The 15,096-nt window shown below is 46.9% G+C and overlaps 1 protein-coding gene across 1 annotated transcript in view; it reads left to right on the forward strand.

The window, feature by feature from the left end:
• Positions 1-14,295, forward strand: part of Tmc7 (transmembrane channel like 7) — a 48,794-nt gene extending 34,499 nt beyond the window's left edge. Inside the window, exons 10-16 of the mRNA XM_087908535.1 lie at positions 637-754; positions 931-1,028; positions 2,833-3,019; positions 5,294-5,424; positions 6,508-6,663; positions 10,264-10,342; positions 11,960-14,295. Of these exons, the coding sequence (XP_087764661.1) occupies positions 637-754; positions 931-1,028; positions 2,833-3,019; positions 5,294-5,424; positions 6,508-6,663; positions 10,264-10,342; positions 11,960-12,034 (844 nt within the window). The 3' untranslated portion in view covers positions 12,035-14,295. The remainder of the gene's footprint in view (positions 1-636; positions 755-930; positions 1,029-2,832; positions 3,020-5,293; positions 5,425-6,507; positions 6,664-10,263; positions 10,343-11,959) is intronic.
• Positions 14,296-15,096: the final 801 nt, after the last annotated feature.

The following is a 15,096-nucleotide window of genomic DNA, read 5'->3' on the forward strand; positions in this document are numbered from 1 at the left end:
TGTTCATAGCAGGATCCACACAGGTCCACAGGCTGAGCTGACTACCCAGTCTCTGCCTTTCTCTGTTTGTCCCTCCCTTCCTCCTTCCTCCTCCTCCTCTCTGAATCAGGGTCTCACTGTGGCTCAGGCTGACCTTGAACTTGTCATCTGTGTGCCACCATGCCTTGCTTTTTACTGCCTTAGGACTTGTAGAGGCTGGAGAGATGGCTCAGTGGTTAGGTGCGCTTGCAGAAGATCCGAGTTTAGGTCCTAGCACCCACAGCAGGTGGCTTCTAACAGCCTGTAACCTGTAACCTGTAACAGCCTGTAATCAAGGGGATTTGATGTCCCCTTCTGGCCTCCATAGGCACCTGCGTGCATGTGCACATAGCCACACACAAACACATACATATGCATATAAGTGATAAAAATTAATAATATTTTAAAACTCATTGTAAGATATATATAACATGAAGTTACCATTTGATCATTTAAAGTGTACCATTCACTGGTCTTAAGTCAGTTTCCTACCATCCACTTCCCAGCAGAAACTGTGTAGTTCAGGTTTGATTGCATGGAAGGTGGCTATGTTCCTCAGTGTCTGGTCCACGGAAGTCAGGCCCTGATGCCTTCTCTTCCTCTTGCCTCTTCCCCCAGGTGTGTCTTCATGCGACTGGCCACCATCTGTGTGCTGGTGTTCACGCTGGGCTCCAAGATCACATCCTGCGGTGACAACACCTGTGAACTCTGCGGCTATAACCAGAAGCTCTACCCGGTGAGTCATGGCCTTGACTCACCCCAAGCTGGGCACAGTCAAGGGCTTGGATGCTGAAGTCTGTGCAGGACCTTAGGGGCAGCAGGATGGAGATGTGGAGATGGTTGAGGATACAGAAGGCTGGCTTCCTGCGCTGGGAGTGGGTCTGTTATTGTGTCTCCACCTCTTGATTTCAGTGCTGGGAGACACAGGTGGGACAGGAAATGTACAAGCTGATGATCTTCGACTTCATCATCATCCTGGCAGTGACACTGTTCGTGGATTTCCCTAGGAAGTAAGTGTGGAAGCCCTTGCCACCCCAACTCTATGACTGGAAGCTTTTGACACAATTGCTCTCCACAAACACTGGGTGACTCCACTGAGGAACCATTGATGTCTGGTGACTTTCAAATGGCTCTAGGCTGTTGACACCATAGGAGCATCAGCCACCACATCTTTAGGTGGTACCCTGGTACCCGGGATAGAGATGGTGCCTCCTGCCCTAAGACCTCCTGGTGTAGACTTCCTGTACTTGATGCAGCCAAGGTCCTGCCAGGGCAGACACACTGGATGCAGTTTCTGGATTCACACCAGCTCCTTGCTGATCTTGTGACTATGAGCAAGTTGTTTCTTTCAGTCACAAGACACTGAGTTTCTCACCTGAGTCAAGGGAGGGACGAGAGCAGGGCCATCTCAGCCTTTCTCTGAGAATAAGCAAGATAACTGATTTAGTTAGGGTTTCTGTTGCTGTTAAGAGACACCATGACCATAGCAACTCTTAAAAAGGAAAACATTTAACTGAGGTGACTGACTTACAGTTTTGGAGGTTCAGTCCATTGTCATCATGGTGGGACATGGTGGTGTGCAGGCAGACATGGTGCTGGACAAGGAACTGAGTTTACATCTTGATCCACAGGCAGCAGGAGGAGTTGGTTGACCCTAGGCCACTGGGTGTAGCTTAAGCAACGCAGACCTCAAATCCCATCGCCACAGATATTTCCTCCAATAAGGCCAGACCTATTCCAACAGAGTCACACCTCCTAATCGTGACACTACCTATAGAGGCCATTTTCTTTCAAACGCGACAGAACACAGACCAAAACAGGGAGAGCACTGTGGCGCAGAGCTCAACAGGACACGATCCCACCACTGCTGTCACTGTCCTCCCAGGAGTCTGAAGTGAATCTCTGCTCGCCACACGGTCAAGGCACCCAGGGCGTGACGAGGCAGGCCTATCATTCTAGCACTCAGGAGGTTGGGGCAGGAGCATCCTGAGATCTAGGCCATCCTGGGCAACTCAAGCAGTTCATTCAGGTGCAGAACAGATGCAGAATTATCTAGAAGTCCAATCTGGAATTAGCTAGAAATCCAGTCTGGAATTATCTAGAAGTCCAGTGAACCCTAAAGGTAGATACCAGAAAAGTTAAAGTAGGGGCCAGCAAGCTGTCTCAGAGGGTAAAGGCAGTGGTCACCCATCCTCACCCACCTGAGGTTGTTCACTGGATCTGCACTGTGGAAAGAGAGAATTGACTTCTACACGTTGTCCTCTGGTGTCTACACATGTGCTATTGCACATCTGCACGCACGAGCACATACACACATAAAAACACATAGATACATTTTCTTCTTAATAAAAAAGAAATATTGGGCTGAGGAAATGATTCATTCCACAGTAAAAGTACTTGCTGTACAAACACGAGGACTGGATCCAGATCTCCAGCACTCCAGCACCGACGTAAAAGCCCGGAGTGGCCGCTTGTGCCTGTAATCCCAGCATTATAGAGTTGGAGATGGAAGGGTACCTAGGGCTCAATGGCCAGCTCCTTCAGCCCAATCAGTAAGCTCCAGGCTCAGTAAGAGAGTCTGCCTCAAGACACTAGGTGGGACACATCTGAGGGAGACATCTGATGTCACTGTCTGACCTCCGCAGGTACATTCACATACCTGCATGCACAAACATGTGGACACTCATACATACAACACATACACATTCTCTCACTCTCTCTCTCTCAAACGTGCCTTGGAAATGATGTGGGTTGGTGGGTATGGCTTAGGGGCACTTGTAGGATCAGGAAGGAATGTGTCTAGTTTGCTTCCAGGCTCCTGGTGACCTACTGTGCATCCTCGAAGCTGATCCAGTGCTGGGGACAGCAGGAATTTGCCATCCCAGACAACGTCCTGGGTATCGTGTACGGGCAGACCATTTGCTGGATTGGAGCCTTCTTCTCCCCGCTCCTCCCCGCCATCGCCACCTTGAAATTCATTATCACCTTTTACGTGAAAGAGGTGAGGAGAGGCCTGGGGCTCTCACCCTGTACTGCTCATTCCGTTGTTTTGCTCTTGCAAATCTGTGGACAGGAACCCAGTGCCTCCAGCATACCAGGCCAGTGGTATAGCACCAGACCGTGTCCCCAGCCCCATCTGAGTCCTTCCTTAGCCCCTGAGACACATCATAATTACACGTCCCTCCAACTCAGGGCCTCATGCAATACTGCTTCTTTAATATGTGTTTATTCCGGGAAAAATTTCCAATAACTTTTTACCTCTTTTTGCTGTATATCTCTGACTAGCCTCAAATTCGTGATCATCTGCCTTGACTGCCCAAGTGCTGGGCTTACTCATCATTTTTGTTTTGTTTGTTTTGACAACTTTCTCAAGCACATTTAAGAATTGGTTTGTTCCTATGATGTAATTGTGACTGATTGTGACTGACTGATTGAATTGAGTCTCGGCTAGGGATTCAACAAGAGTGGTCTATTTCCGTGGCATTTAGCCAAGGGTTTCTTGATTTCTGTTTTGTAATTTTGGGGTCAATGCATAGCTTTTCAGGACTTAGTGACTGGCACAACTCATGATCCCCATGCATTGTGACAGGATCAGATGCTACATGGGTGACTGCAAGTGGCCCTACAGGTGACTGGCTTGTCTGAACTTACTAGTTTGTCATAATCATAAAGTAAGCCATGCTTGTTATTTTTTTAAAATAAAGACAGAGATCTTTTTAATGATTTCTTTTTATTATTTTTAATTCTCTCTCTCTCTCTCTCTCTCTCTCTCTCTCTCTCTCTGTGTGTGTGTGTGTGTGTGTGTGTGTGTGTGTGTGTGTGAATGTATAGTGGATGGCAAAGGTGTTAGGTTCTCAGATGAGTTACAGGAATTGGAGCCGCCTGGTGTGGGTTCTGGGAACTAACTCTGGTCCTCTGTAAGAGCAGTACATGTTCTTAGCTACTGAGCCATTTCACCAGCCCCCATACTTATCAAACAATAAAGCAAGCATATAAATAGTAATCACCACCCTTCTGCCGTTTTCTTTGTTCATAAGCCTAAGATTTATTTTTAATTAGCTCATTTTTTTAAGTGCTGGTGCTTGAACCCAGAACTTTGAGCATGTTAGGTAAGTCCGTGCCACCCACCAAGTTGAAAATTTGTTGATTACCTGGCAATTAAAAAATGGAAATAAAAGCATTCATAATGATGATGCTCACAATAGCGGGTAATATTAGTCCGTGCCCCCCAGTGCCCCCACTTCCTATCTGTAGTGCTTACCTCCAGCCCTGGAATAGCCACTAATGTTTTAGGAAAGAGAATGCAGAGGCTCAGAGGGCTAACTGGCCCCAGGTCACATAGTGGGTATGTCTCCGGAAGTCAGGTGTAGCTTGCTGTCACTAAGTACGGTTGCCCACCCTGTGAGTGGGACCTCACCTTATTCTGGGCCAGACTTTATTCTGGGTGCCTTAGCCTTTGGCCAGTGTTCTCATGTCTTCATTTGGAAACATCAATTAGCAGATGTCATCAGAGGAGATAGGATGGTGGACACAGTCACAGGAAAATGCTGGTTGGCTAGTGAGCTCCCATGTAGTGAAGGGCAGGTGAGGGAAATGGGTCACCGGCCTAGGGGACACAGGTTCCAGGTCCACCCTGCTCCGGTCTGACTCGCCCCTAGAAGTAAGCTCACAGGTGGTTCTGGTTCTTAGGGAATTCAGACAAGTTTCTTGTCCTAGCCAGAAATGCAGGTGGTGATGTTTGTTGGTTGGTCCTATTAGAAACAGTATGCCTTTCTTTTTCTTTCTCTCCTTTTTTACTTGATATTTCCTTCAAGTCTCCATCCCCTCAGTGTAAATATTTATTTCTAACACATAGGAAAGATTATGCACTCGTAAAATGTTCATGCAAATTATCTCCTTAGTTGACATAGATCACTGTAGATTCACTTCTGTATATTTGAATCCCTGTGAATAGTCATTGTGTCCCACAGATCACTCTAAAGTGCTGTCTGCAGTACATCTTTCAGATCCGCTTTAAGGAGCCCCCACTGTCAGCTCCAACATTCCTTCTGGAGTATTCCCTCTGTTCATCAGTTATAGCATCACTGTGTTTTGGTCCATTCTTCTGATTATATCATCAGCATGAATTTCCCCAACTGGAATCTGCACTGAGCGTTCTTCTTTGTGATCTCTGCAACACTGTACCCTAGCAGGGCTAGACAGTCCCCAGTTGTGCTACAGCGAGGGACCCTACTACTCAGGACTCTTATTTTTTCCGTTCTCTTTTGTTCCATAGCTGAGTCTTCTTTACACCTGCAGACCTTCCCCAAGGCAGTTCAGAGCATCCAATTCTAACTTCTTCTTCTTGCTGGTGTTGCTGATTGGGCTGTGCTTAGCAATAATACCACTAACAATCAGTATGTCTCGGTAAGTATATCTTCATTTTCTTTTCTTTTTTAAAAAGATTTATTTATTATGTATACAACATTCCTTCCATGTATGCTTGCATGCCAGAAGAGGGCACCAGATCTCATTATAGATGGCTATGAACCACTATGTGGTTGCTGGGAATTGAACTCAGGACCTCTGGAAGAGCAGTCAGTGCTCTTAACCTCTGAGCCATCTCTCCAGCTCCCATATCTTCATTTTCTAAACTGCTTTTTTCTTTTGTGACTTGTTTCTCTTTAAGGACAAGAACCTGTAACATTCTTCATGGGCTTTTCTAGAGCCCACAGAGGGTCCCTGCTGGCTTTTTTGTCTACTTTTTTTGGTTTTCCTTTTTTTTTTTTTTTTTTGGCCTGGCTACTTTTTAACCCCAGGGCTGGGGAGGAGGTGGAAGACAGCTGGAGGAATAGAGACAGACAGCTCCCGGGGCTCACTGGCCAGCCAGACTGGTCAAAAGGACAAGCCCCAGGATCAGTGTTCATTGAGAAGCCCTGCTTTAAAACAGGAAGACACTGGTGTTGACCTTTGCCTCCAGGCACACACACACACACACACACACACACACACGTCACATGCATTTGTGTATACAAGCATATGCACACACACGCATGCACATACACACACACAGAGGAAACATTGCTAATTATTTCTGTCAGTTTCAAATTTCTCAGCTATCCCAGCACAGTCTTCGCGGGCTTGTTTTAAAGCAGCAGCCTTTCCCACGCCCCCTATTGTGCTCAGCCTCCTGCCTTTGTAGTCCTCTTTGATTCTTTGAGGAGTTCCAGCCCTTCTCTCTGCCTTTCAATTAAGAGACTGGGGAATATACGGTTGTCTGGTATGTTCATTCTGTGACGTCAAGCTTACATTTCTGCTTTGAATGTCCTGCAAAAGGAAAGTTAGACCTAGAGACCTGATGGAATCTCAGGGTCAGCATTTTCAGACATAACCCTCCAGAAACGCCTGGACTTGGGAGCTCCCTGTAGAATATTGCAAATAACTATTCTGGCCATGCCTGGGCAGACCTCTCATCCTGGGCTGCCATCCCGCCCTCTCTTGTCTTGGCAGCATCCCTTCTTCGAAAGCCTGTGGGCCATTCACCAACTTCAACACCACCTGGGAGGTCATCCCCCAGACGGTGAGCACCTTCCCCAGCTCGCTGCAGACTCTGATCCATGGCGTCACGTCGGAAGCCTTCGCTGTGCCTTTCTTCATGATCATCTGGTGAGTGACAGCCAGACCAGACCAGTGTGTCCCCTCTCACCTGGGAATTGGAGGGTATGTGTGAGAATACTTTCTGTTGCTGGGACAAAACGGCAAGAGAATCAGTTTAGAAGGAGAGAAGATTTATCAGGGCTCAGGGGTTCACATGCTGTATTCCATGGTCATGTGGCCCTGTTGCCTGTGGGCCTGTAGTGGCCAAGTACTGCATGGTGGGTGAAAGGGAAAGTATCAGCTCAGGACCTCCAAGACCAAGTTCTCATCCCAAGGAGATCTATTTGCCCAACAAAGGGCAGGGAATAAGAGACCTCTGGATAGATAGGAGACAGACATGGCCCATAGGAAAATGGCAGTTTATAAAGGAAAAAGGGAAAGAAATCTCGTCATAGAAGCTGCAATGTGGCACAGCGTGTCACACACTAAACCCTTTTATCCATGTATCTTTACTTGCAAGTGTTCATTGCAGAGAGTCATTGGTCTGGTTCAAGGCCTCCCCTTTCTGCTACACTATTGATGCTGGGCCCTCACTGCTCTTGGATGTCCTGTTGTTGCCCTGTGTTGTGGAGAACCTGCAGCTTTGGGTCAGCAGGACCAGTCCCTTCACTCCAGCAGACCACAGATGGGATAGATGTTGGGGTGGGTCAACTCACAACCCTGGTTCTGGGTAGTTGCATGGTTGGTCAGCCCACTAGCTCTCCCTTGTTTTTACCAGAGTGAGCTCTCCTGTATTGCCTTGGCGAGTTCACCCTTGCAGAAATGAGCAAGGGGCACAGCCAGCTCTCTTGCTTTCCCATCCTCAGGGTTAGATCTCCCCACACCTACACCTTTAGAGCCACTTCTACCGTATTGCCCAGGCGTGGTACTGTAGGGGCTGCAGCTGATGAGGGTCAAGCTAGCTCTTACAGTCTTATGGCCTCAGGGCCAGCTCTCCCACCTGCCTCGGAGGTTGATGGCATGTGTGTGTGTTTGTGTGTGCATGCGTTGGGGGAAGGATTGCACATGGGAAGAGGGGAGATTGCTGGCCATCTCTCCCCAACCCATGCTGCCACATGACAGATAAGTAATGGGGACAGCTCTCCCATGCTCACAACTTTAGGACTGGCTCACCCACACCTCCACCAATGGAGCGCAGTAAAGCTAGGCGTGCAAGTTGTGGGGCCTTTTCTCTCGAGTGTTGCAGCTGGTTGATGTAGGTGGGTCTTCTTTCTATGTGTTGCTTTCATTGGTTAATTAATAAAGAAACTGCTTGGCCTGATAGGTCAGAACATAGGTGGGTGGAGTAGACAGAACAGAATGTTGGGAGAAAGAAAGCAGAGTCAGGCAGACGCCATGGAACCAGCCGCTGTGTAATTATTTCGGGTAAAGCTAGCTGAGAGCTGGGCGGCGGAAAGTGGCCTGCTCACTCCTTTTACAAGTGGCACCCCACGTTGGGTGCCATTGTTGCAAAAAGAGTGGCGGGCTGCATTCCCGCTATTTTACACCCAAAATAGTTACACGGAAATTGTATTCATTTAAACACTGCCTGGCCTGTTATTTATAGCCTCTTATTGGCTAACTCTCACATCTTGACTAACCTATTTCTAATAATCTGTATGCCACTACCAGGTCATGGCTTACCGGCATGAGTCTAGCCAGTGTCCGTCTCGGGAAGGAGAATCATGGCATCTGCCTCATTGCCTTCTTCCCAGCATTCTGTTCTGTCTACTCCACCTATCTAAATCCTGCCCTATCAAAAAGCCAAGACAGTTTCTTTATTAACCAATGAAAGTAACACATAGACAGATGACCCTCCTACATCAGCTGGTGGCAGGCAGGGGTAGCTCTTCTGTGCTTCTGATCTCAGGGCCAGCTCTCCCACCTGTCTCAGGCATAGATGAGCAGGGGTGGGGGGGAAGAGGTGTTTAATTTTAATTGGGCATGTTAATTAGGTGAACCAAAAGGGGCTTTTGATTGCTGGACTTCAATACTTTGCTAACTGGACCTTGGTAGTCAGTCTCAGGAGGAGGAAGTGGCCTACTAAGGAAATGGCCTTGGTGGTAGCTTTAGGAATGTGAGCTAATGGTTTTTAGCGAGGCAGAGGGAATGAGAGAGAAGGGTAAGCCCTGCCAGAGGCATGCCCGCCACGCTCGAGCTGGCCAGAGTCCCTTTAGTGGGAACACACGGTACAGTAGGCCCATTCACTTCATGCCCACTGAGAAGCAAAGAAAGAGGAAAGGACCTAGGTTTCAGTACCCGTCAAGGACATACCCCATTGGCCTTACCTTCTTCTTGCTGGAGCCCACCTTCTAACCGCACCACCTGCTGGGAGACCATACTTTTAGCATGCCAGGTCTTTGGGAATACCCCAGAGGTCACATGCTAGGCTTGACAAGTTACCGAGTTTCTCTGAGCCTCACTTTTCCATTTTAAAATGGCATAATAATATTTACTCTTTCAGGGGGATGTTGACTAGACTCAGGAAGTTTACACTCGTAAGGCCCGAGCCCCATGTGCCTGCTTATAAAAGCACAGTAAACAGAGCCTATTTCTAACATCGCTGGTGGGTTGCCTAATCTCATAGTCTATGAAAAAAAATAATGGATCAGTGAGCGACAGAGGAACCCTAGAAAGGAACTTGCACTTGAACTCTGCCTCTGCCATGTCTAAGCCACAGTGAACAGAAACTGTGCCTTCCACACCTTAACTTACAAACTGCTCTTATAGTATGACATCATTAGTCCAGTAAAAGCCCAGTCTAGGAAGTAGCTTAAAAAATGCTCATGAAAAGGGGACTCCTACCTCAGCTGAGATTAATAAAATGACTTAGGGATGCTCAGCTGGACTTCCCAGGGAGCTGAGGTCCCACAGTAATGGGTTAATAGTTCACCTGGTGCCCCCTAGTGGTGGACATCTGCTCTGCCTTTCCTGTCCACGGCTTGAAGAGACTTGTAGACTCTCTACATCTCCTGGTTATTTGGTGCTGATTTAATCAGCCCTGTCTGGGGACATGGACAGGAACGAGGTGAGACTGGCTTCCCTATGAAATGGGGGTTTGCCTTCTGTCCCTGTCTGAGGCCCAGAGCTGTAAACAGGAAGCTGTTAATGGCTTTTAGTCCTAACCTTGTCACCGAGTTTTCCCTTATCCATCTCTCAGATGAGGAAACTGAGGCCAGAGTGCCCGCCAAGTGAGCATGCACAGCCAATTACTGACACCTTTAGCTGACTTTCTGGGCTTTTTCCTCTTCTCACTGCCATTCCGCAGTCAGGGGAGGAGCATTAGTAACTTTGTAATTAAGCTGAGAAAGCTAAAGACTTCTAAGTCAGACTCTCCTGATTCCAGTTGTCTCTCCTGCCGTCTGTTTAGGAGATAGGAGGGCTTGCCTGCTTAGCTCTTTTTTATAGCCAGAGAAAACATAATCCAGATGAAATATACTGTGTTGGATTTTAGTGGCCTTCGGTGTTACAGCTCCCCGATGAGTGTTGGGTGGTTTTTAGCAGCCTGCAGACCTGGGGTGGTTTTTGTTGACCTGCAGATGATACAACCTCCCTGTGAGTGTTCGGGTGGTTTTTAGTGATGTTCTGGTAACGCAGGCTCCCTTATAACCTGTCTGTCTTGTCTTGCAGCCTGGTCATGTTCTACTTCATTGCACTGGCCGGAGCACACAAGCGGGTAGTTGTCCAGCTCCGAGAGCAGCTGTCCCTGGTAAGGAAGCACAAACCCAGAGGGTCATGGCCAGGGACATTAAACCAGGACTCTGGGCATGATGGCACAGGCCTGTAGTCCTAGCACTCAGGAGGTTGAGGCAGGCAGGTTGCAAGTTCCACATATACCTGGTCTACACAGTGAGTTCCACACCACCAAGACCTTGTTTCAGATAAAGGGGGAAAGATAAAGCAGCCCTCTCTAGTTTCATTCATTCACCTGGTTCATTCATTCATTCAGCTGGCTCATCTAGTACTATGCCAGAGAGATGAAAGCATTAAAGAGTGAGAGAAGCGATACATTTGGAGTGGGGAGGTAGCCCGGTGTATGAAGTGCTGTTGTATAAGCATGAGGACCCGAGCTCCACCCAGGCATCCATGTAAAAGGCTGCAGGCATCACGGCCTGCATGTGTCGGCCCAGCACGGCGAAGCAAAATCAGGCAGATCTCTAGGCTGATTGGCCAGGAAGCCTAACCTCAGGCAAGTTGCTGGTCTAATTAAGAAACTGTCTCAAAACATGGTGGACAGGGAACTGTAGAGATGACTCGGTGGTTAAGAACACTAGTTGCTCTTGCAGAGGACCCAGGTTCAATTCTCAGCACCCATGTGGTGACTCACAGTCATCCATAGCTCCAGTTCCAGGGGATCTGACACCCTCTTTTGACATTCTGCAGGCACCAGGCCTACACAGGTTCACATACACACCTTCAGGCAAAACACCGATGCCTATGAACACATCTAAAGATAATTTTAAAACAAATACCACCCCTGCCTCACCAACCCCACTTGAGGAATGGGTACCTGAGGGTTGACTTCTGACTGCCCCATGAAGGTCCACATCCATGCACACATGCTCCCCCACCTCCACACAAACATGTACACATCTGTAAGGGCGTGTATACACAATGAACTAATTTCTGTGACGATCATAAGAGCTAGGTATGTGGAGGGCTGGAGGAGCCAAGGCTACAGCAGCCAATGGCTGTGGGAGGCCTGTTGGGGGTGATGTCAGAGGTGAGACGGGAATGATGGCAGTCCTTAGCGGGGTGGAAGGACCCCGTGTGGGAATAAGCCAGGCACTTTGGGGAGACAGGAGAATGGGGGTATATGGCTGGAGGGCCGTGAAGGACAGGGGGCAAGAAGATCCTTTGACATTAGCCAGAGGTCACTGCAGTGCCTGGCAAACTCAATGGGTTTCAGTTTTACTTAGTATTTGGGTTAAATTGTCTGTCTGAGACTAGGTCTTTGTAGCACCAGTCCCAAACTCAGGGTGTTGTCAAGGATGGCCTTGAGCTTGTCATCTTCCGACACCCACCTCCTGAGGGTGGGAGTTACAGGCATGGACCACCACACCCAGTTTAGGCAATGCTGGGGGTGGAATCCAGGCTGTGTGCCTGCCAGACACTCAGCCCACACGTGTGTTTCTAGATCTCCAGCTATCCTGTGGACAAGGGGCTGTGATGGGACCTCTGCTGAGGCAGACAGGCCAGACTAGAAGTCACGGTGGCACTCCAGTGGCTGAAATCCCTTACCTGGAGTCTGACTAGAGACTTACTAGAGAGAAATAGCTTCCTCCATTTCAGATGAGATGGACTTCAAACATGCTTTTCTTTTTAGGAGAGTCGTGACAAGCGTTATCTTATCCAGAAACTGACCGAAGCTCAAAGGGACGTGCGGAGTCAGCCGGCTTGAGCAAGACGCTGCCTGCAGCTTCTCAGCATGGGGCCCTGGAGACCCTACAAAGTTCACCTGAGTGGAACTGTTAAAATGTATTTTTTCTAGACTTTAGGGCTTTCAGTGACTTGCCAAACAAGCTGACCCTTGGAGAGCCGTGGCTCCCTGAGGATTCTACCAGAACACTGACTTCTCAAGTTGCTCGGGCTTTATTATTGAAATCAGAGGAGATTTTTTATTTATTTTTTGTTTAGACTTTTGTATTTTTAAAGGTTTGTATGTATTGTTTTTCAAAGTAAAACTGAGCTCCCCCATCTCCAAAGCTGGGTGGTTTCTTTGGAAGCCTTTCCAGACTGAGTGAGTACCCTCTCAAATGCCACTGGTGACTTAAAATTCAACCTGACTTATTTTTTTCAAACGAACATGCATCTTCAGGTGCTAAAGGCTTGGAACAGCTGATAAGAATGTGGAAATGCCATCCTGGCAGCTCCTGCTGTGTGCCCGGACCACACTTGAATTTCTGCCCACATCAGGGGCAGCCCTTGAGGCAGGGATGAGGCAGGCTGCAGCCCCTGCTTCTCAGCTCTCTAGCCTTTCCTGCAGTCTTGTTCACTCCTCAGGGGAAAGTGACCTTAGCTGGCTGGTTAGCCACCCACCTTCTGTTTCTACCTGGCTGCAAGTTCTGCGATTTGATGGCAGAATTGAAGGAGGGTAAAACCTTGCAAGGGGGATGGACAGTTCCTCTCTGTTTTCCAAATGTCATTCCTCTCCCTTGCACGGCCTCTTCATTCCGGAAGGAAACCAGATGTTTCAAAGCCAGGCTACAGTGTGGTATTCAAGCTGTGGGTAAGGCTCAGGGATTATATGTGTGATTTCAGACGTAGTTCCATGGCCTAGCCTGTTGATAAGAACAGCGCACAATACAAACATAGGTTGGGCTCTGATTGCTTAAATACACATTTCAAAGGGCTAGGCTTTGTTTTGTTAGCCTGCACTTAAAACTTTGGATGTGTGCACCTTTGTTTTTATAAAACATTACAGAAACAGAGCATCTCTTGCGATCTCTGCTGCGGTAAAAACTGTATTTAATAAATACTTCATCATGTGTCTTCCCAAAGCTGGCCCTTTTATCAGTGCCTAATTCCTTCACCTTTCACCTGAGCATCTGTCAGGGTGCTACAAGTCCTGTGACACTTTGAAGCTTCGGTTTTTCACTGGCTCCTAACCTTTTCTGACATTTAAAATTAGATTCATGTTTTAGAAAGCTGCCTAGAAGGATCTCCCTCCTCTGACCACTGCCTTGTTTCTCAAAAATGATTGGCTTCTTGCTCTGGAAGGAAAGCAAACTTGTCATGGCTAATACATCTGTGTATGTATAAAGGGTCCTTTGTGTGTGTCTTCTCTCTCTCTCTCTCTCTCTCTCTCTCTCTCTCTCTCTCTCTCGTGTGTGTGTGTCGATGGAACTCATATCCTCAAGCCCAACACAATAATTTCTCTGATCTTCCATGAAGTTGTATCAACATGGGATATTTTGGGATATTTTTGTACCTGTGAGAATGTGTATTTCCTAACGTTTTCTTATATTGGAAGATCTATGGGTTTTTAACTCTAACCACAGGCAGTCTGAATAAACCAAAGCTCATTCCGTCCTCATTTTACAAATTCTAACTGCTGGCATTTTTGCCTAGTGCCTTCATATAATATTTTTGTCACTCACCATGCCCCTGAAGATGACCTACTTTCCTGTTTGTTTGGATGGTGGGTAAAATGAACAGTATGCTGTTTTCTTTGTTATAAAATGGATACCAAGACATGCCAACTAGTAAGCTAGCTTAGTGATCGCTGCTAATGTCCAGACCTCTTACTTGAATGTTTTGATAACTTTAGTAACCAGGCGATGTCAGTATGGTTTTTAATGCACGGCTTTTACAGGTGTATTAAACTACTGATTATATAGTGTCTTGAAGGTTTTAAGTGTGATTGTGTGTACTTGAACCCACAAAAGCTCATCGTCAAGAACCGGGTGATGAGGAAAATTGCAATATTCTGTAAAGTTGCTCTTCTCACTGAAGTTAGAGGAAGTAACATTCTAACATCTGTTGGATGTGTTGGATGATTTTTTATCACTTCTTGGTTTTCCTGAAGCCAAAGAAAAGCATGTTTGTGTGCTGTAAACTTCAAAGACAAAGGTATTTTAAGCATTTTATACCTTAGCACCATAGAAAACCACGGTTGTGTTTATTCTATAAAGATACAATAAATATTGAAGTAGAAATATATGTGTTGGGTATGTGTTATGAATACATATATCTGAATTTTTCTTAATATCTTACAGTTCTATGCAAGTAGCTCGTACTTCTTTTTAATGGCTGTGTAGCATTTCAGCAGCCATACATATTTCCCGTAACCATGCAACCACTAGCGGGCACTTGAGGTGGGTGTTGTCATTCTCCCCCTGTACAAACACCGGAAGATTGAACTTGAAAAGCCTTGGCAAACATTTCCATTTTTCCCTCTTCTTTTTTTTAAAGGCAGACTTGCAGGTTCTTGCAGTCACCAAATGTTCCCACCGCAGTGAAGAGGGGAATCCAGTCAGACAGGTGTTCAGTTTGTGTTTACTCTTAAGTTCATATAAGATATCGCCGCTGGAAACCTGATGGGCAGCTAGCCGCCTATGCTAAGTATTTGGAAAGAAAATAATTCATTTTTTTCCAGGGTGGCGCAAGGTCTGCCCCTGTGAGAACTTTGAACATATTTTTAGACTCTCTAGCGTGTGGCTTGCACAGAAGCCTGGCCAGTGTGAGAAGTGCTTGATACACGGGGTGTCCCTTTGCTGTGTGACTGTGGGCAGATGCCCTCACTTGCTGGGACAGTCCCCTTATATCTACAGTACAAAAGGAAGACGAGTTGCTTTTATATTTCAGAATTTGATTAGGGAAGCACATACTCTTTGTTCCCCTCTGGAAACATAAAAGCACTTAGCATAGAAAGTATGAGACCATTGAAAACTACAGAGGAAAAAAAGTAAATTACTCATAAGCACACAACTTTTTTTTTTTTAAATGAAGTACAGAGTTAGA

This window comes from Myodes glareolus, chromosome 7 (assembly GCF_982192425.1).
Source record: "Myodes glareolus chromosome 7, mMyoGla1.1, whole genome shotgun sequence".
Taxonomy (NCBI): domain Eukaryota; kingdom Metazoa; phylum Chordata; class Mammalia; order Rodentia; family Cricetidae; genus Myodes; species Myodes glareolus.